General features: G+C 32.5%; 2 protein-coding genes across 2 annotated transcripts; one reads left to right on the top strand and one right to left on the bottom strand.

Annotated features, from left to right (window-relative positions):
• Positions 1 to 12650: 12650 nt before the first annotated feature.
• Positions 12651 to 14404, bottom strand: LOC108197383 (probable xyloglucan endotransglucosylase/hydrolase protein 33). The gene is made up of 4 exons (XM_017364987.2): positions 14036 to 14404; positions 13857 to 13957; positions 13542 to 13750; positions 12651 to 13194 (listed from the first exon to the last, which is right to left on the bottom strand). Exons 1-4 carry the CDS (start codon positions 14349 to 14351, stop codon positions 12795 to 12797), a joined length of 1026 nt encoding a protein of 341 aa, XP_017220476.1. The 5' UTR covers positions 14352 to 14404; the 3' UTR covers positions 12651 to 12794.
• A 3611-nt stretch (positions 14405 to 18015) lies between these two features.
• On the top strand, positions 18016 to 20583 carry LOC108197577 (U-box domain-containing protein 19). The gene has a single exon (XM_017365229.2). It carries the CDS (start codon positions 18305 to 18307, stop codon positions 20372 to 20374), a length of 2070 nt encoding a protein of 689 aa, XP_017220718.1. The 5' UTR covers positions 18016 to 18304; the 3' UTR covers positions 20375 to 20583.
• The last annotated feature ends 81 nt before the right edge of the window (positions 20584 to 20664 follow it).

Raw genomic sequence — 20664 nt, forward strand, 5'->3', positions numbered from 1 at the left:
GACAGACTTGTGGAGAGAGGAGGGTTACTTTTGTAAGAGAGAGACAGGAAGTGAAGTCTTATCTATAGTATTTGTATGTACATGTATATACATACTGCATATATACTCTATATTTGAATTTCTAAATAAAGATGTATTTTAGAGATGGGAAATAAGAATTCTTGTTTATTATAAGATAAAAAAATTAAATATAATCCTTTCAGATATACTGAATTATCAAAAATTCAAAATATTGTCGATTATCCATGAAACCTTCTGGGAGGAATGTGTGTTTGGTTAGAGTGAATGATTCCGGAAGCAATGCAATGAAAAATGAACTATATTATGTGCAATTGTTAACAAATTTCATTCTTTTCTCCACTCAATTCCTTACATTGGGGCCGTTTGGGTGAACTTAAAATAAGTGTTTCTTGCTTAAAATAAAAAAGTAGAGTAGAAGTTAGAAGCAAGTTAAGACTTATAAGTGATTAAAGTGTTTGGGAAATAAGTAGAAGTCCTGAAACAAAAGCTAGCATTCCTAACTTTTTATAAGTGCTTCTTGACTTTTTACACAAACAGTAGAAGTAAGTGCTTCTAACTTATAAATCAGAAGTTTGGCTTAAAAGGTGTAAACAAACACCCCCATTATGTGCTAGAGATCATATCTTCAATTTGAGATGGAATGCTCCATTTTCTCCTATCTCTAATTTTTTTCTCAAATCTCATCATAGCAATTTTGCACTCACTTAAATTTATTTCGAAACCTCCCTCCTATCTCTATGAGTTTCAAGTAATTTTACTCATTCCATTCTCCCCAACCAAACACAACATGTTTTTATGACAGAATTATAGAATGATTCATATTAAGATTGAGATGGCAAAAAAGTTAAAATTAAAAATAATATTAAATATGTAATATTTTTAGAAAAAAATAGTTAAGTCATCACATTGTCAAATATATAGGACCATAAAATGTTGATATAAAGCTTAATTCCACACCCTCCTAATATACCAATTTAATTGTATAAAGTAAATTAAGTTATCCTGAGTTCGAAAGCGTGGCGTACATACGTGTAATAGGATGGAAGACTGGGAGTAAAATAAATGAGACGGATAAGGCAGTGTCAGCTTTTTGAAGAAATTTCATGCTGCAACTACAAGCTGTATTCTTATCCAAATTTCATAAAATACTCGTAATAATACCTAGTTTTTTAATGCATTATCGCATTTTGATGTTGCATGTTTCAACACTATGCTCCCCACGCAATACGTGTATAAATTTGATATTTAAGTTTATATTTGATCCTAAGAAATTATAATTTCGAAATATGAAATTTAGTTGGACGAAAATTTGGTGAGTTTAAATCGGTTGGAACCTCGGATTAATATGTAAGTTTGGATTGATAACTTCATCTTGAATTAAATTCGATTTAATGCATATAATTCTATTTAATATTAGATATAACTTTTTAACACTTTTAAATACCTGTAAACAACACATATTACTACTCCTTATATTTATTTTATTTGATATTTTGGTTGTTGGCATATCGCACATATTTTTAGTTGGGTTGATTGGATAATGAAAATTAGTATTTTTTATTTTTTTATACAAATTAAAATTTTGATTCAGAAATGAAAACTTTATAATTATATTTTTATTATCACGTCAAAACAATAAAAATATGTAAAAAATTAAAACGTCAAATAAATTAGAAAGTATAAAGGGAGTACATAATTTGGAGGCAACCTGCGGAAAGTAAATGACAGGAGAAAAAACATACGCGTCAAAACAACAGCTGTAATATGTATGCAGGTGTGATTTATGAGCAGTAGTACTATACTGCTTTCTATATAAAGTGAGCTGTAATAAAACTGGATAAAAGAGATTACCGCAATGCCAGCTCCTCCCGGACATACGAATAATACCGGCATATATTTTGATGGAAAAATCTCGCAAACGCCGAATGTTTAAATTTATGAATAACATAGTTTTTCAGCTAAATAATATTATAACAAATTCGTATATAAATAAAAAATTTCAAATTAATTATGTTACTAACATACGTATGTTATCGAGTTCCGGGATAATTAAGAATGTCGTGTCGGGGGTAAAATTAGGATGCTGCTGTCTCCTCCTCCACAGCTGGCCGGCAGCTGTCTCTTATCAGCTGGTCAGCCTCCCCCTCCCATTGCCAACATTCGTTGTTTTGGCTTCATACTTTGGACTCATTTGAGTCTACTTGCCGATTGATTTATTAAATTTTATTATGTTTTTAGATTCAAATATTATAATATTTGACTTAATTATATGTCGTATACATGAACAAGATTATAATTTTGAAATCGGGATCCAAATTATATTGAGGCGGCTTATTCAATTTATTTATAAGTTTTGAAAAAAATTATATTAATCTATATTTCAGACTCATGAAACGAAATCAAAATTCACGGTCTCACTTGTTCCGAAACATTTACAATATTTTAGAATAGTAAGATGTCTCATTTATTCCGAGACATTTTGTGTATTTCAGGATCTTAGCAAAATAAGAAATAGGATTGGTTAACCTCTCACTAACGAGAGCATTCATATCTATTTAACAAAAAGAAAATAATTTTTTTCCGTTTCAAATATTTTAATATTTGTGGATTTTTATATATCTTTCCTTTTTGTCTATATTAAAAATGTTTTTTTTTTATTATTATAATAAGACCATCAAGCACCAACACTACACATCCATAATGTAAACCACTTTGTTAATGCAACACGACCTTACAAAACCCATATATGATTTGTAATTATCTCAAGCTTAGTGCTAATTAGTCAATCCCCATGCCAACCAAAACCAACAAACGCATTTAGATTATTACAATCTTAAAGTCGACAACAGATTTTTAAAGCAAAAAAGGCCTTCTTTTGGCCTCCTTAAAATAATGGATTTATATTAAGAAATAGACTTCGCAACAAATCGGGTTCACAAATAAAAATACACGTCGTGGTCACTTTCATTTTTCGGGCCCTTTAGATATGGTATTGAAAATATTGATTCGCATATAATTATCTTCGACGTATGCAATTTTGGAGGATTGTAAGGCCGTGATATTTTACATATCGGTCTCCAAACTCTAGCCGTTTTCCTCGTATACCAGCTGTGAATAAATGATGGTGATTACAATTAAAATTCTCATCTCGAAGTCGGATGATTACAACATTTGATTATTTAAAATTATTCTAATTATTCTAACGGGCATATTAACGGATATACCTTATAAAATTCATCCTATTTTTTATGCCTCGCACATTGAGTTTATTATTCTTAATATGGTGATCTTGTTATAATAAAATCGAGTATATGAAAATCGAAAACTCGGTTGCATCTTCAGATTGAATTTCCAACACTCATTTTTAATATTCAAGTAATTCAAGTAATTGGTCTAGTACTCGATTAAGATTGACATGTAAGATTTATTTAAGTACTCGATCATGTCAATTGATTTTTATATCAATTGTCTAGAAAAAATAGATCGAAATTACACGAAAAGAAAAGAAATTACAAAGGGGGAAACGCTCTAAGAATTCTTATTGTTGAGGAATTTTTAATTTAGTGTGTTTAGTGATTAATATATCAAAAAACATATCGAAAATACTTACGATAAAGCTATCTGTTTGTTGTCCTCAAAATTTGGGATTCGATTTGATTCTCACTTATATCAAATATTTGAATTTAATATAGAACAAATACCAATAAATATCCTTAGTCATATAAAAAAAAGAAAGAAAGAACATCGGACAAAACCAAATTATTCCTATTATTTTAATCTTAAAAATTAGAATCCGACCCGACCCACCTTACTTTCGGGCTCAGAGACCAGAGTCATCATGTCTAGAAGCACTGAACTTTCTAAAGGAGTAGATATCTTTACTTCAAATAATAAAAATCTGGGAAGGTGGCCACGTGCCAGACACGTGAGAGTAGTGGATATATGGATAGGGTTAAAATGCGGGCCCATATTTATCTCAATGCCGCACTTCCAGGCAACTTCGTTGAAACGAAAGGGGCCTCGAGACTCGAGAGTTGGGCTTCCCCCATCCACACTAGGGTTCATGTCAAAGCGGCACGGGCATGCCAGATTGGGCATGCCCTAGGCATGCCTTTTGTCCATTTGGTATGCTTTTTTACTAATTTTTTATATAAATAATAAAATTTATATAAATATTATATCTTATAAATATTGAAAATTTTAAATATAGTCCAACTTCATAGTTAAATATTAGATAAACTACTAATATAAGTTAGTATTGTACTAAGTTCGGTTCTTAATATTTACTAACTTTTGTTATATTTGTAAGTGCACTTTAGTATCAATCCTGTAATGATGCAGCAGTTTTTGCTATATTTAATGGAAAATGGCATGCCATTTGGGCATGCCTTTTTGTAAAATACATGCCTATAGGCATGCCAGTGAGAACTGCCGTGACATGTACCCTAATCCAGACACATGAATACCCTTATCTTCAAAATATTCCATTTTCGTAAATTTGTTTTCTTTTTTTTTCGACTAAATCTAAAATATTATAATATGATAATTATCTTAAAAGTTATATAAATGAGATGATATTTGATAAAGAAATTGTTGATGAAATAAAATACCATGAAAAATTTAAAATTCTAGAATAAAGTCCATACGTGAATTGTTGCAACAGACGCTGGTTGGAGACAGATCTATCTATAAATTGTTAAATACTAGCAAATGAAATTAGAATTTTCCTTCTTGTAGATCGATTTATTTGTTGACTGATGCCAACGTAAAATCAATATTAATTTTGTTTTCTTGAAAAAATTGCATAATTTTCCTTGTATGCAACTCCTGTTTAGATAATTCAACCTTGTTTCATATGCAAACTTCTTCTTGAGGAATAAACGGTGGAATGTTCCAAACTTGCCTTTCAAGAATCAGCTACTTGAATTTAGCAAAAAAAAAAAAAAAGAATCAGCTACTTGATACTTTGCATTGTATGTTTATGCTTGAAAGTGTATGTGGATGAAGGAGTGTTTGGCATCTTTTTTTTTCTTTATTTTTTCTGAATATTTTCTAGCATTCTTTTATTCAATAAAAATAAATATTGATTAAACAGTTTATATGCTTTTCTATATATAAATACACACATATATATATATACATCTATAAAAAGGCTCGTTTCAATTATGAGAAATATAATAATTCAGCGAATATATCATCCATATAAGTATATAACTCTAAATTAAAAAACTTGTATTTTTAAAAAAACATATATTTTGTTTAAAAAAACAACATTTTTTTAGTTTTCGCTGTATATTGTGTTGAATATTTAAAGTTTAGTCGGAGTTTAGTGATCTCTCGGGCTCGCTTGATTCCATCATTGTCATAAATTGTTGCATATATTTATATTTGGGTTTGTCTAGTGTGTGCCCACAACATTTTATGTGTTTGGATCGTTTTGAGCAGTAGGGTTGTTGTATATGCAAGGAGGTCCACCATTATTAACAAGTAAGAGCTAATCAAAATGACTCAAACTCATGATTTTTAATGTTTAGCATGTGCTAATGGGCACACAGTAGAAAAATCGTTTATATTTATACAAAGATATACGATACCAAATTGCCAAAATGATATTCAATTTTATAATCATTTATCTTCTTCTTTTTCTTTACTAAATTAGCAATTTATTTATTACTTCACTTTACGATAAGATGGCATTCAGGATAAGGCCCATAATAACAATAACAACAAGGACAATGTATCTTAGATCTACAAAATCTTAATATATTGTTGTTTTGGTAGTAGTGATTGGACCAAACATTTGCAATACAAAGTTCAATCAATCTTACCATATTAGGTTATAATCCATTACTTAATATTTATGTGCATGCATATTCGGTAAGATCCTCGATATGGCGTAGATCTTGCGATAAGTTAAAGTTGAGTTCGTTAACTTGCACCTTGTTTGGATTGAAGTAGATAGACAAACGATGTTGACATTTTGGCACCGATCCGTTAGGTAATGAAAGATTTTACAAAATTGTCAGCTATTTTGTTGGAATAATTCGACGGTAGAAGAAAATTAAAACGCTAAAAATGTTGTGAATATTAGCCGACGCGCCGACTTTAGTTTGAATTGTATTTTCGAATTATTGGTGGAAATATGGGCTCGTAATATTCACTCTCCCCGTTCGTCTGAGTTGTATAGATTATTGGACGAGAAACCGACACATACATTAACGCTCTTAGAAAACATAGTATTATAATTTTTTTTAATTTTTTATTTTGTAAATAAAAAATTATATGTTGAATTGATGAATTTTTATTAGAATTATTTTTAAACCTAAGTTACAGAAAAATGATTATCGGAGTATGTAAGTGCGTATCGAACTGTTAAAAGAACGTAAAAAAATTTGAATGACACACAGGGAGTATAGCTTCTAGGTAATTCTTATAATTTTATTATAAATTAAGAAATTTATTTGATCGGCCGTTCGTTATCAAACTCGAGTTCAAATGATAAATTATATCCGATAAAAAATTGTATAGAATCGAGTTTTATTAATATTGATTTCATTAAAATTTAGTATACACAAATTTTAATAATATTTTTTGACTCGTTTTTTATGACGCATTCTTGCATTTACTTATATTAAACCGTAATTTATATCACGATTTCTGAAGTTAAATTGTAATTAGCTCATTAAAAGTTACTTTATAAATAACTCAAATACTCAATTCATTCTCAAATAGCTCAAATTCCTCCCGATGTTAAACCAACTTGACTTGTTTGCCGTAATGAGACCACTTATGATAAAAAAAATGTTGGACACGAGCTTGATTATAGTTGAGAAAATAATTTTGGGAGACAAGATCTTTGTCAATTTCTCACCGAATTTTATCTTTTACTATGTTGATAATGACATTTGAAATTAGGCTGATTCAACCGTTAGCTTCGCACATGCATGTGTGGATAAGTTTGTTCTAATGAGAGGATAAGTATTTGTTTTGGCAAGTATGGGATACGATCATGATTAAGGATTAGATTTCGTTTGGATTTTAAGCCGAATTTGTTGACTAGTAGTAGAAAAACTAGAGAAATTAGAAATGTGTACGTTATTTATGACTTTTTGGATTAATATTCCTCTCTCTACAGTGACAATTGACCAGTATAAGAAAGATTAACGTTCATTCAGATAGGGAAGAATGAAATTGTGTTGAAATTAGGTGGATATCCTTTAATATGAATAGAAAAGGAACATGCTCGGATAACAAGACAGAAAATGATCTTGTTTTTTCAGTAAAATAGTGTGATTTTTCGAGATAAAACTTTCTCCTAATACAGTATTTTTCAAAATATCAAGAAGTTAGGAGGAAGAAATGAGAATTATATATTAGAGGTAATTGCATATCACACCCCCTAAGTATCGTTCAAAAACGATAGAGTACCGATACTTTAAGAAACTCAACTCGCACCCCTTAACTTTACTTCTCAAAACCGAGATGCACCCCCTGCCGTTAACTTCCGTTAACTCAGTGTACTCCGTTAAGTCAGTATATATATAATTGCAATTCGGACCCCCTAACTTACGTTCAAAAACGATATGGTATCCATATTTTTGAAAACTCGAATCGCACCACCTATTTTTACATCTCAGGAACGATACGCACCCCCTCCGTTAAATTCCGCTACCTTCGTTAAAATTCTCCCCCGTCTCAATTTACATGTCCCTTTTGCTTTTTGAAGAGTTAAATTGACTAATTTTTTACTAACTATTTGAAAATATGTATTTATTATTTTAGAAAATAGAAAGTTACATATTAAAATAGTCTAGATTTAATTTTTGATGATATTTTTTTAAATTTTTTTGATCAATTTTTCCAAACAAAATAAATAAAATTTATATATTTTAACCAATAGATAAATTTATGTATTATTTATAATAAATATCACATGATATTTATTTTTTATATTTAAAATAGTGTATATTTTAAGGACCTAATACACATGTCACTAAAAATTTAAAATCATTCAATATGTAAAATCATTTTGATTTGGGGATAACTTAATTAAACAAAAATTTAAAAAAAATATCATCAAAAAGTAAATCTAGTCTATTTGTTTTCGCAAATAATAGAGGGTCCGAATTTTACAAATAATAGAGGTAATTGCAATTCGGACCCCCTACTATTTACCTCTATTAAAATAGGCTAGATTTACTTTTTGATTAAACGACAAGAGACTTATATAAAAAGCACATTATACCTAACTTACGTTCAAAAACGATATTATACCTGTACTTTTGGAAACACAAATCTCACCACCTATCTTTACAACGATACGCATCTCCTCCGTTGAATTCCGTTACCTTCCGTTAAAATATTCCTCCGTCTCAATTTACATGTCCCTTGTCAAATTGACTAATTTTTGACCAACTATTAAAAAAATATTTATTTATTATTTTAGGAAATAGAAAGTTACATATTAAAATATACTTTCTAGCCTGTTTTAATAGAGGTATCTAGTCTATTTTAATATGTAAATTTTTATTTTCTAAAATTATAAATACATATTTTCAACTAGTTGGTAAAAAATTAGTCAATTTAACTCCTCAAAAAGCAAAAGGGAGTAAATTGAGACGGGGGAGAATTTTAGCGGAAGGTAGCGGAATTTAATGGAGGGGGTGCGTATCGTTCCTGAGATGTAAAAATAGGTGGTGCGATTCGAGTTTTCAAAAATATGGATACAATATCGTTTTTGAACGTAAGTTAGGGGGTCCGAATTGCAATTATATATATACTGACTTAACGGAGTGGACTGAGTTAACGGAAGTTAACGGCAGGGGGTGCATATCGGTTTTGAGAAGTAAAGATAAGGGGTGCGAGTTGAGTTTCTTAAAGTATCGGTACTCTATCGTTTTTGAACGATACTTAGGGGGTGCGATATGCAATTACCTCTATATATTATCAAACATTACCTTTCATTTCGAAACTCATTTGTGTATCGAGAGTAGATTACCTCCATATTTAGAAAATAACATTGTCATCATGTTTATAATTAAATGACGACGTGTTAGATGAACCAAAAACGATCGTATATTATTCTAACAAATGATACGGTTTTGAAGCTCAAGAAATTATATTAAAATTGGATTATAATGTTATTTATATAATTTATATATTTTTAAAATTTTCATATAAACTTAAGTTATTAGATTATCTTTTTGATTAATATAGACTATACCCTTACAATTGAGCATGTGTTCCTAGACATTCTCGAATTGAGGCACAATGGAATCCAAGATATGAGAAGATAAATCTTAGTCATTTTTATTATCCAATTATCAGACCATTAGTATTGTTGATAACATATTATCAATAATGGACCCGAAAAATAATCTAGAGAACATAAGTTAGACAACTAATTCTGATATTGAGTTGACAATTAATTTTTCGTATTCATATCTTATTCAATTAATTGTAGCTTCTTGCTTTGTTATAAACATAACCCGAAAGAAAAATCAGATAATTATGTGGCCGTTGTATAGACAAGTGTCTATCTCGTTTACTTTAAAATGAATGCGACGGGGAAGGATTAGAAGAAGTTGCTTCCAGAATTGCCTAGCAAATATGAAGCTCGTGTTTTGACCAATGACTAGCAAGTCGTTTACGTAGCAATTTGCTTGATTATCAGTCTTTTCTTTCCTCCACAATTTGTGGACAATATATAAAATTTAGCTATAAAAACAATTAGGGGTCGTTTGGTTCATGGGCATGTGGAATCAGGTATGGGGTTTGTTCATTCCAAACCCATACCTGGTGTTTGGTTGGTAAAAATATAATCTCAAACCCATACCTTAAACCCCCAAGGTATGAGTTTTTGATACCTAGGTGGGGAGGTGGGTATGAGATGGAGGTATGAGTATCCATTCATTTTTGATTTTTTTGTCTCTATTTAAGTAATCAAATATTAATGTTTTATACAAAATTAAATCAATGATGCAAAAATATATAACAATAATAATTTTATTAATTTTTTCAATTAATATAAATTAATAACTTATTTTTTACAAAAATTGCATATATTGATTCCAGCACTCAACCAAACACATGATATCATATATGATACCTCAAACCCATATCAGCTTAACCCGATTCCTCATTCCAACCCGATACCACTCTTCGAACCAAACGACCCCTTAGGAGTTTCAGTTTTATCAGATGTCTATGCAAATAGCTAATAGGGAGGCCTTCTAAACAACATAACGGAGAAATATGATTAAGGAATTACTAGTTTACGAGATATTTACTTAACAGCTAGATATCGATTGAATTGTATTGATGTTCGGGATAGTGAGTTTAAGTACACCATAATACTGTACCACACTACTCCCACCGTTTTTGAATATTATCTTTTTTATTCTTTTTAGTACACATTTTATGGCTACATAGTTAGAAATATTATTTTCAAATATTTTTTAATGAAAATATTAATATAAACTTTTTCCAGGGAAAGAAAATTTTAAGAATGATATTTTTAACTGTACGGTTAAAAATATCATTTTTTTTCTATTAAAAAAAAGAATGATATTTTTAACTGTATAGTCAAAACACTTTAATATATGTGTCAAAAATCAAAAAAACGGATATTTAAGAACGGAGGGAATATTGTTTAACGAGTCGAGTGTTCCTAAAAAGTTTTAGTAGATTAAAAATGTTCCGAATAATTTTTAAAATTCAGATTTACCCATTCTTTGATTTGAAAACCAATGTTGGTGTTGAGAAAATCTTATGTGAATTCTCAATCGACAGGTTAACCAATTAATTTCGATTTCTGATATTTATAATCATCAACGAGTGTGATAATTCTTGTTTTTTTCTTCCGGGGAAATAGGATTTAGCAACGTAAATCATGAAAATAATTATAGTAATTCTATTTAAGAAATTAAAGAATGTCAAACGAGTATGGGCCAAATCTATCGACGTCGGCATGCTTCTTATTGAAGCCTATTTAAATTTGGGCTAAACAACTATCAACCACTGGCCCATTAGAATCGGTCATCAAGCATTTGTTCATACTTTCTCGGAATCAACACGTTTTGCAATCCGAACTTTTTTTTGGTCAGGGTTTTGCAATCCGATTTAGTTTTATAAAAATCGGAAATAATTAAACAATCTGAAATTATGATTTCATTATCTTTAATTTTTTTTTTTTTATGGTCTACACAATCGTAGATGAATTGTATCAAAATACAATAAACCGCAACCGGGATTTCTTTCTTTCAAGAAAGTTTATCATCATCTAACCGAAAGCCATGCAAGCATAACTCCGGACGTTTAGACAATAAAGCTTAAATGAATGAGAAAAGAATACCCATACAGCTCGCTTCCACAGTATCCTGAGAAAAAACAATCAAACAAAATATAAATTAATATACAAGAAAATCTAATAAAAACAAAAACAAAAGAGTTTATATATATAAAAAAAATAGAGAGGAAATATATATATATATATATATATATATATATATATATATATATATATAATATGTAGAATTATTAGTAAATATCTAACCAAAGGAAAATCCTTTGGTTAGACACATTAAAATATAATAATTTAACTGAAGAATAAAAATTGAGTTTAACACGTAATTAAATATATTAAATGCAATAACCATCAAAATGGTAAAATAAGCCATAAAAATGGCACTAAAAGCCATTAAAGGCATAAAATGTCATCAATAATGACCTCCATAAATGGTACTAAATATTCATAAAGAATATTTATTCAATCACAATTTAAAACGTAACTAATACAATTAAAACTAATAAAGATAAATAATGAACAGCCAATAAGAGAGATCCCGTAATTAAAGTCAGTCCAAATTAAAATTAAATACTCCCTCTGTTTTTTTTTATATGACGCTTTGACTTTTGGCACACACTTTTAAGTGTTTTGACCGGGTAGTTAAAAATATTATTTTTTGAATTTTCTTTTTCTGAATAATAATATATAATCAAAATTTTTATTCAGAAAAAGAAAATTTAAAAAATAATATTTTTAACTACCCAGTCAAAGCACTTAAAAATGTGTGCCAAAAGTCAAAGCGTCATATAAAAAAAACAGAGGGAGTATTTGCCTAAAAATCAAACAATCATGATAAATTGTGAATTCATAAAATTTAAAATTTAAACCTTAAGAAGATAAATAAAGACCATCATAAATGTTATTATCTTTAATTTTAACATTCGATTTCATCTATTTTTAACTCAGAACAAAATTTATCGACACGAACCCAGCGTTTATGTCGTGCATGCAAAATACGGGTAAGGATGAACAGTGGTTCTTGATAATTTACGATTAGGATTTGGTAAGCTCTCAATTCTTGTTTCTTGTTTGATATCTCTTCATAATTGTACTATAATTCCAGCTGTTTTTCGATTAGGATTTGGGAGTACAATTTGCTGTTATACATGATTAAGATTTCGTAGTACATTTTATTGTTACAGAAGGATGTTTTTCCGCAACTCGACTAATTCAGGAGAACTGGTCCCTTGGACAATGACACTTAAGACTTGGTGCCTTGAGCTCACGTGTTCGATTTCCTTGGGCTAGTATGCTCATCCAGATTAGTCGAGGTGCGCGCAAGTTTGAAACAAAATTATAAGATGATTATGATAATCTTGATCTTAATTTACAATAGAAGTATAATTTCACAAATTAATGCTTAATTATAGCTGGTAGAATACAATGAATTGTTAACATGATTCTTCACTACATTATAGTGTGATTACTAAGCTTTGTTGCACTCTGCTGGTAGGACTTTGTATCTAGAAGTATCTTTGCAATAAGAATAAAACATGTGTTTCCTCCTTGCCCAATCCAGCCCTGTTGTCTGTTGTTTCGATAGCTTAGCAAACTCTTGGCCTTCGACAGGGTCTAATGTTGAAGGGCCAGTGGAACATGATTGAGTTGAGTCTGTTTTTTGTTGGATGCAGCCTCCCATTTCGATTTGGCCCAGAGAGGCAACAAATGGTGCGTACTTGTAATTGACTGCGTATTTTCCTCCATGAGTAGCCCACTCTGATGCATCCCATATAGTTGCATAGACTGACATCGGCTTTGATGGATAAGCAGATGCAATGGCGGCATTGTGAACTACTTCTCTGACTGGCACGTTATCTACCAAGAATCTGCAGAAGTTCATTGACAATTTCGGAACTACGAGTAGGAAATCTAAAAGACCGTTTGACTGAGTTTAAAATTGTGACTTATAGACTTAACGTGACTTGATGTGATAAACGGGGAGCTTAAAACTTTTGTTTGGGTAATTATGACTTATTTCTGGCTTTAAGTCAGTTTTTTGGCTTAATTCTGACAATAACTCAGTTTCTGACTTATTACATAAACAAACATTTTTCAACTTAAAGTTAGAAACAAATTTAAGCCACTGACTTAAAGCCTAGACAAACAGGCTTCTAGTGTCGTACTGCTGTTAGTATGTAGCTTAAGTACTTCAGTTTGCGATTATTAATCTTACACGGTGTGATGATTGTTCCAGAGGATGCTGTATTGATGGGATTCGGCAGTTGGATCAAACCAGAGGTAAAATTTCTCCTCTCTTCCTGTTTTGACACTTCCATTTCCGTATATGTTTGTTTGCAGCACCCAATCTCTTCTTTTTTCATGTCCAAGTAATTCGAAGTCTATCTCATCATGGTTATGGGGATAAATATCTGAATTCGACAACTGAATATGGCGTAATATTAGTACTAAATTTATCTGGACATCATAAGCACAAAAGAATATCACAACAGCATAAGAATGTATCATACTGTGCATGAAAATTGCTTACATAAAAGGCTAGGACAACTCCTGATGTAAAACCAGCAGGCAGTTTTATAGCCGCGCTGAAAAATCCATAATAGTATCTGTTCTTGGAAATCAAACCTGAACCTGTAAAAATCAAATAAGCATTCAGAGTTCTGCAATTTTGCTTAAACAGATTTAAGCAGTTGCTAGGAACATAAGTACCTGAGGATTTATCCAAAATGATATTGACACTCGAACCATTATTGAGTTGATGAATGTTCTTGTCTCCATACAAGTTAGAGAAGGCTGCATCAACTGATTTATGAGCAAAACGATCTGTTAATCGCTCTACAGGTGGCGGTTTATAAACCGGACCACGAGAGGAAACTGCAACTACAAAGCTGCAGATAAAGAGAACTAGTAAGAATGATCTCATTGGCAAAATGCTCATAGTCTGATACTTTCTGCACTGGATAATTAAGATTGTTGTGTGTAGTAAAGGTGTTAAATTAGAGGTATTTATTTGTGGAAAAAACATGAGAATAATCCATGATTTCTAATTTGCTTAGTTGTTGCAAGCTGGCTGTATCTACCTAGAATCTTAGTAATGTTTGTTGATGGAGATTAATGATTTGAAATTCATGTGGGGTTGAGTTGGACATATTAGGAGAAAGCTCTTTACTCCTGTCTGGTGGAGGTTCAGGAGGGTAGTTTACTAGTTCTACACTTTAAGATTCATGGGACCAAATTGCAAATTGCAACTTGTAATGTGTAAAGTTGACTCTTCACAAAATATGGTAAAAGTCATCATAAAACCAAAATTTGTAAATTTTAACCAAAATAGACATATTTCACACTATTTCAGCTGTCTCAACCCCTATTACGGTCTGCCCCTGTCACGAAATATGTCTTCTACGAAAACAACCTCGAGAACGTGACATACTAAAATCCGCGTGTGTCCCTGCCAGGACTCTACTTCGGAATGTGACATAATGTGTTTTATTGATTTAATTGATTTAGGCTTATATACATTTTATCGCAAGTTGCAACTCCATTATTCATGCAATAAGACAACATTATTTGTGGTGTAAACTTGATCAAGTTCCATAATCCGGGTGTCGATTTCATGATCTAATGTGTTCAAGCATACCTACAGGCTACAGCTGCAAGATTCGAATGCAAGTAGCACCTAAAACTGTCAAATACTAAGTATGAAGGGAGCCCTGTATTAGCAAGCATTTATGCAAGGCCAGCTTAGTCTCATGCGCTGGATTGGAAACAAGTCACTATTCATTTCATTCATAGACATCTGACAGTTGGGCGCCACCTTCCTGCTCTTGTCATCACTATAGCCTATAGGTAGTCCACCCGACTACTTAATTAGTCACTTTAATCGACTCGTACTAACATCTTAAGATTTTAAAACAGACTTCGTTCATGTGATTTCAGATTTAGAGCGTATTTTCTCGGGTTCAAGCCAAAAATTAACTTAAAATCAGAAATAAGTTGGAAAGGAACTTAAAGCCGGAAGTTTGTTAAAACTACTTTTTCACTGACTTAATTTTTTTAATTTTTTTTATAAAAATTACCTGTAAGTCATAAGTTACTCATAAGTCATATTTATTATAGTTTTAATAACTTATAAATCATTAATAAGTGAAAATTATCCAAACAAATATTTTAAACTCCCAATTTATCATATTGAATCACGTGAAGTCATAAGTGACGGTTTTAGTCCCCAGGCAGTGAGCTGAGTTCTGGTGCTTAATGATCTTGATATAGTTTTTCTAGGAAATCTGTTGATAACATATTATTTTTGCAACACTATAAGACAAATATAAACATGCCAGATTATCAGAAACAAGCATGTAGCAGGAGAATATTGAAATTCCTAAGAAGATTGTGACCAGAGTGTTTGCATTTTTAAATTATTTCATGTTGCTGCAACTTATAGACATGATATCTACATAGAAGATCGGAAGGTGGAGCCTTATATGAATAGATGGGCTCCGGGCTCGCCCAATATTCACAAAACTGGGCTGTTTTGATGGATGTTAAATTGGGTATCTGTATGTGCAGCCCATTCAGAACCCTCTTGTTTATGATGAACTTGTATTTGGAGACCTTAAAATTTTCAGTTATCCTCCTCAACTCAAATGACTATCAGCAATAATTATAAAAAGAGCCCATTCATGGAGCTTGTTGGTGAATAGTTGATGGGCTTTTAGAAGGAGAATGGGCCTGTGATTTGCTCAGAACTTGGTTGATTACATGGTCTATTTAAGTGTCTGCATATATGGGTTTATTTTTCAGTGATTTATTTATGTTTTGTCTAAATTTACGTTTTGTTTTGAATTATGTGATAAATAGAATTAAACACACTTTTATGTATCGTGCTACATATTTATTAACATTACTTATATTATTTCAAGAGTAATAATATACGAATAAATATCTAATCTAATTTTATTACTTACTCCCTCCGTTCCACAATACATGTCTCTTTTGGAAAAAAAATTTGTCCCACAATACATGTCTACTTTTAGTTTCCAATGCAAATATATTGCAAATATTTCAAAATTACCCTTCTTGAAAGTTGTATAACAATTAATGGAGGTTGAATAAGAGTTTACATTCATGCATTTATTAGCGGTAGAGGTGAGAAAATTTTATCTAATCAATGCTTTCTTAATATGCGTAATTTTTTCAAAAGAGACATGTATTGTGGGACGGAGGGAGTACATCTTACATGATATATAATAAATTATATCGCTCATGAAATAAACGAAATAATAAGCTAGTTCGATTCATTCAATAGACGGGTTAAGTAAGTGTCAACATTTCTTAAATTTTAAGTTGTTAAGTTGGTTTGGATTAACCGTTTTATGTTAAATATTTAATCAAAAATATGATCTTGATGTTGATTGCTACTATTATTCGTAATTCAAAATCGACAATCCTAAATTATTTATTATTTATTTGATATCGAAAATGACAAATATCAAGCACAATGGAGATCTCAATCGATAATCGTAAATTTAAAGTGAGACAAGCCTTCTATACAAAAACTCATAATCTTTTGAATATCTTTAATTAATCATTTAAAAGACACTATTCATCCATAGACTCTATTTCACTAAAGAAAAATCCCATTGCATGTTGTGCTAGCATTGTTGACCATAAATCCATAATTGATCCACCAATAATGAACAAAAAAGAAAATACCAAAAAAAAAAAAACTAGTGGTTAATTAAGCACCCCTCTTCATCATTCACAGGAACCTACATCCCACTCCACATTAAAATTCCAAAAACAGTCGGCTGCAAAAATTCAAACCTCATTTATTCCCACGCTTAATAATTGTCCCAAAACTAACTTAGTACTCCCTCGGTCCCACCAGAATGCTTGCACGCATTTTGAGACTCTCGTAAAGTATAGTTCTATGACGTATTTTTAAAAATTTTTTTGAATAAAAGTTTAAACGTCAAATTTTTTTCTGAAGATTTTTTCAAAAATAATATATAATGTAAGTATACTTTATAAGAACATTAAAATGCGTGCCAAAAAATAATGTAAAAAATCTGGTGGGACGGGGAGAGTACAAAATAAATAAATTTACCCAATTTTATACTCCCTCCGTCCCACTGGATTGTATACAGTTTCCTTTTTGGGACGTCCCATCAATTGTATACATACCAAAAATAGTAAAATTTTATAATATAAAAAACTTAACTACATCCACTACCTTCTTCCACTACACCCACTTTATACATTAAATATTAGGAGGTCCCACCATTTTACTAACACCACACTCATTTTACACATTAAATATTAATGAGTCCCACCACTTCACCCACTTTTCTTACTTTTCATCACCAAATTACACTTTTTCTTAACCTCCGTGCCACTTCCCATACGTATACTAATCACTGGGACGGAGAGAGTAGAATTCATGTAATTTCACGTCTGCAAGTCGGCTACGCCAGGTCACGTACCACGAGCCCCACCCGCATTCAACGCCTTACGTGTCACCCCACCATTCGCTTCATGTAACTTCCCATGAAGCCGCCTTTTTCACCTCCCCAGATCTCTCCACGTTCTTCACTTCTCAGCCGTCCGATCCTTCTCTTACAGATTTAACTCCTAGATCCTCACTCGTGTGTACATCTACTATCTCCCCGTTCTATAAATCTAAAATCTCGCATATCAAATCTTCACAAAAACCAAATCTTCCTCCCTTTCTCTCAAAAAAATCTCGAAATATTATTTTCCGTTGCATCTTTTATAACGAGATAACAAAAGCCTTCTTTCTGAAAAATTATTCGAAAAGTTATTTCCGCTTCATTTGTTATCGGTTTATCTCGTGTATTTGAAAAAATATTCGAAAAATTGTTAAGTTTCATAAATTGTTACCCGTTTATCCAGTACATTTGTACAAATTTATAGATAACGATTTTATTTTTTTTTGATTTTTTTTACATTTTTCGGATCATGATCAACAATTCCGATGTTTATACACGCCGGATGTTAAGAACACCGGCGATTCGTCCCTGCGAGTCTGTAAATCCATCGACTCTTTTGTCCTCTCTGATCAATCTTGCTCAAAAAATAACATGCAACTACAAATCAAGCACCATTTCGAGTAACAAGCGAAATTTCAAAGAAGTTACTAGACTCATCACTAATCTTCTCATGTTTTTCGAGGAAATTAAAGAGGGTTCATCGAGATTTTCGGATGCATTGGTCTTGAGCTTCTCGGAGCTGCATTTTGTTTTGCAAAAGATTGAGTTTTTGTTGAGGGATTGTGGGAATGATGAGGCTAGGGTTTGGATGTTGATGAAGTGTGAGTATGTTTATGATCAGCTGAGAATGCTGATGAGGGGAGTTGGTGTGGCCTTGGAGGTTTTCGAGCTCGAAAGAGTGGAGGTTTCGGTTGAAAGTAAGGAATTGGTGGAATTGGTTAAGAGGCAGGCATTGGGAGGGAAATTTGGAGTTGAGGAGGAGGATAGGGAAAAATTTGATGAGGTTTTGGAGATTTTGAGGGGTTTTGAGGCTGGATTGGCTCCGGGATCGGGTGAATTGAGAAGGGTAGTTGAGTATTTGGGGATTGAGGAGTGGAGGGAGTGTGATCAGGGGATTAGGTTCTTGGAATCTGAGGTTTTGGTGGAGAGTCAGAGTGTTGAGAAGAAGGATTTGGGGCTTTTGAGTAGTTTGGTTGGGCTTATGACTTATGTTCGATGTGTTTGTTTCGTGTCTGTGGGAGATGCTAGAGTGGTGAAAGTGTCTGGTAGTGGTAGAGGTTGTGACAGAGAAGGGATTAGTGGTTTGAATTTGGGTAATTTGGATGATTTTCAGTGTCCGATTTCTCTGGAGGTTATGGTTGATCCGGTGACTATTGCCACAGGGCATACTTATGAGAGAGGGTCGATTTTGAAATGGTTCAGAGCTGGGAATTCAACTTGTCCGAAGACTGGGAAGAAGCTGATGTGTAGAGATTTGGTTTCTAATCTGGCTATGAAGCAGCTTATTGGAGAGTATGGCCTGGGAGGCGGCGTTGCAATGGGGGAAACAGGGAGACAGAATCGACAGAAAATGAAGACCGTTGGTGCTGGAAGTGTGGCAGCTGAAGGGGCTTTGAAATTGGTTGCTAATTTTGTTAATGGCAGGCTTAAGAGTGGTACTAATGAGGAGCAGAGGAAAGCTGCTTATGAGATCCGCTTGCTCGCCAAATCAAGCAGTTTTAATAGATCTTGTTTGGTTGAGGCTGGTGTGATCCCGAGTCTGATGAATCTTCTTTGTTCAAGAGATTCAGTAAAGCAAGAGGATGCTAGCGCGGCACTGTTGAATCTTTCAAAGTATTCTCAGACAAAGAGGATACTGGTTGAGAGCGGAGGCTTGGAACTGGTTCTTGATGTCATACAGAATGGGCTAAAGATGGAGGCTCGCCAGCACGCTGCTGGTATCCTGTTCTACCTTTCTTCTGTGGAGGAGTATCGTGTTCTGATTGGGGAAATTCCATGGACTGTCCCAGTTCTAATGGAGTTGCTCCTGGAGGGAACTTTTCGTGCCAAAAAGAATGCACTGGTGACGATCTTAGGTCTCCTCGTGTACCCTGACAACCATTGGAGGGTATTGTCAGCTGGAGTCGTCCCTTTGCTGCTTAATCTCCTGAGATCCCTTCAAAGGGAAGATCTCATTACTGATTGTCTCGCGGTTCTGGCAACTCTGGCAGAGAATCAAGAAGGAGCCATGGCCATTTTAAGCGCCAGGGCATTACCTCAAATTGTGGAAGTTTTTGGTTCTTCCACTACAAGATCAGTGAAAGAACACTGTGTTTCATTGTTACTATATTTGTGCATCAATGGCGGAGCAGATGTGGTTCGCGTTTTAGTAAAGAACCAGGCTCTCATGGTACCATTGTATGATGTATTGGCTGATGGATCTCCGAGAGCAGGCAGAAAAGCCGGTTCACTCATCAGAATCATACATGAATTCGATGAGAAGACCTCCTCTGGCTTGATGAATCTACCTCTTCAACGTGATCGGTTTGTCCATGTCTGATTACAACTCTTGTCAATTTCTATCATGTTCATAGATTTTCCTCTGTAGATACGCTTAGGCAGAAATTGCCATTTGATTTTGGTTGTGTTAGCTCGTCTTTTTAAGAGCTAATCACTTGAGACAGCTTCTGTTTTTTGGAATGAAGCTGTCAACATGTATGTATAGCTATATAATTTCATGGTAATGACAATAAATTTCCGGGTTTGATATATTCATGGTAATGACGATACAATGTATCGGGTTTTATATCAAAATGGTCACTCGTTACGTAAAACTGTCCACCAAGATTC

The sequence above is a fragment of the Daucus carota genome, chromosome 8 (genome assembly GCF_001625215.2).
Source record: "Daucus carota subsp. sativus chromosome 8, DH1 v3.0, whole genome shotgun sequence".
Lineage (NCBI taxonomy): Eukaryota > Viridiplantae > Streptophyta > Magnoliopsida > Apiales > Apiaceae > Daucus > Daucus carota.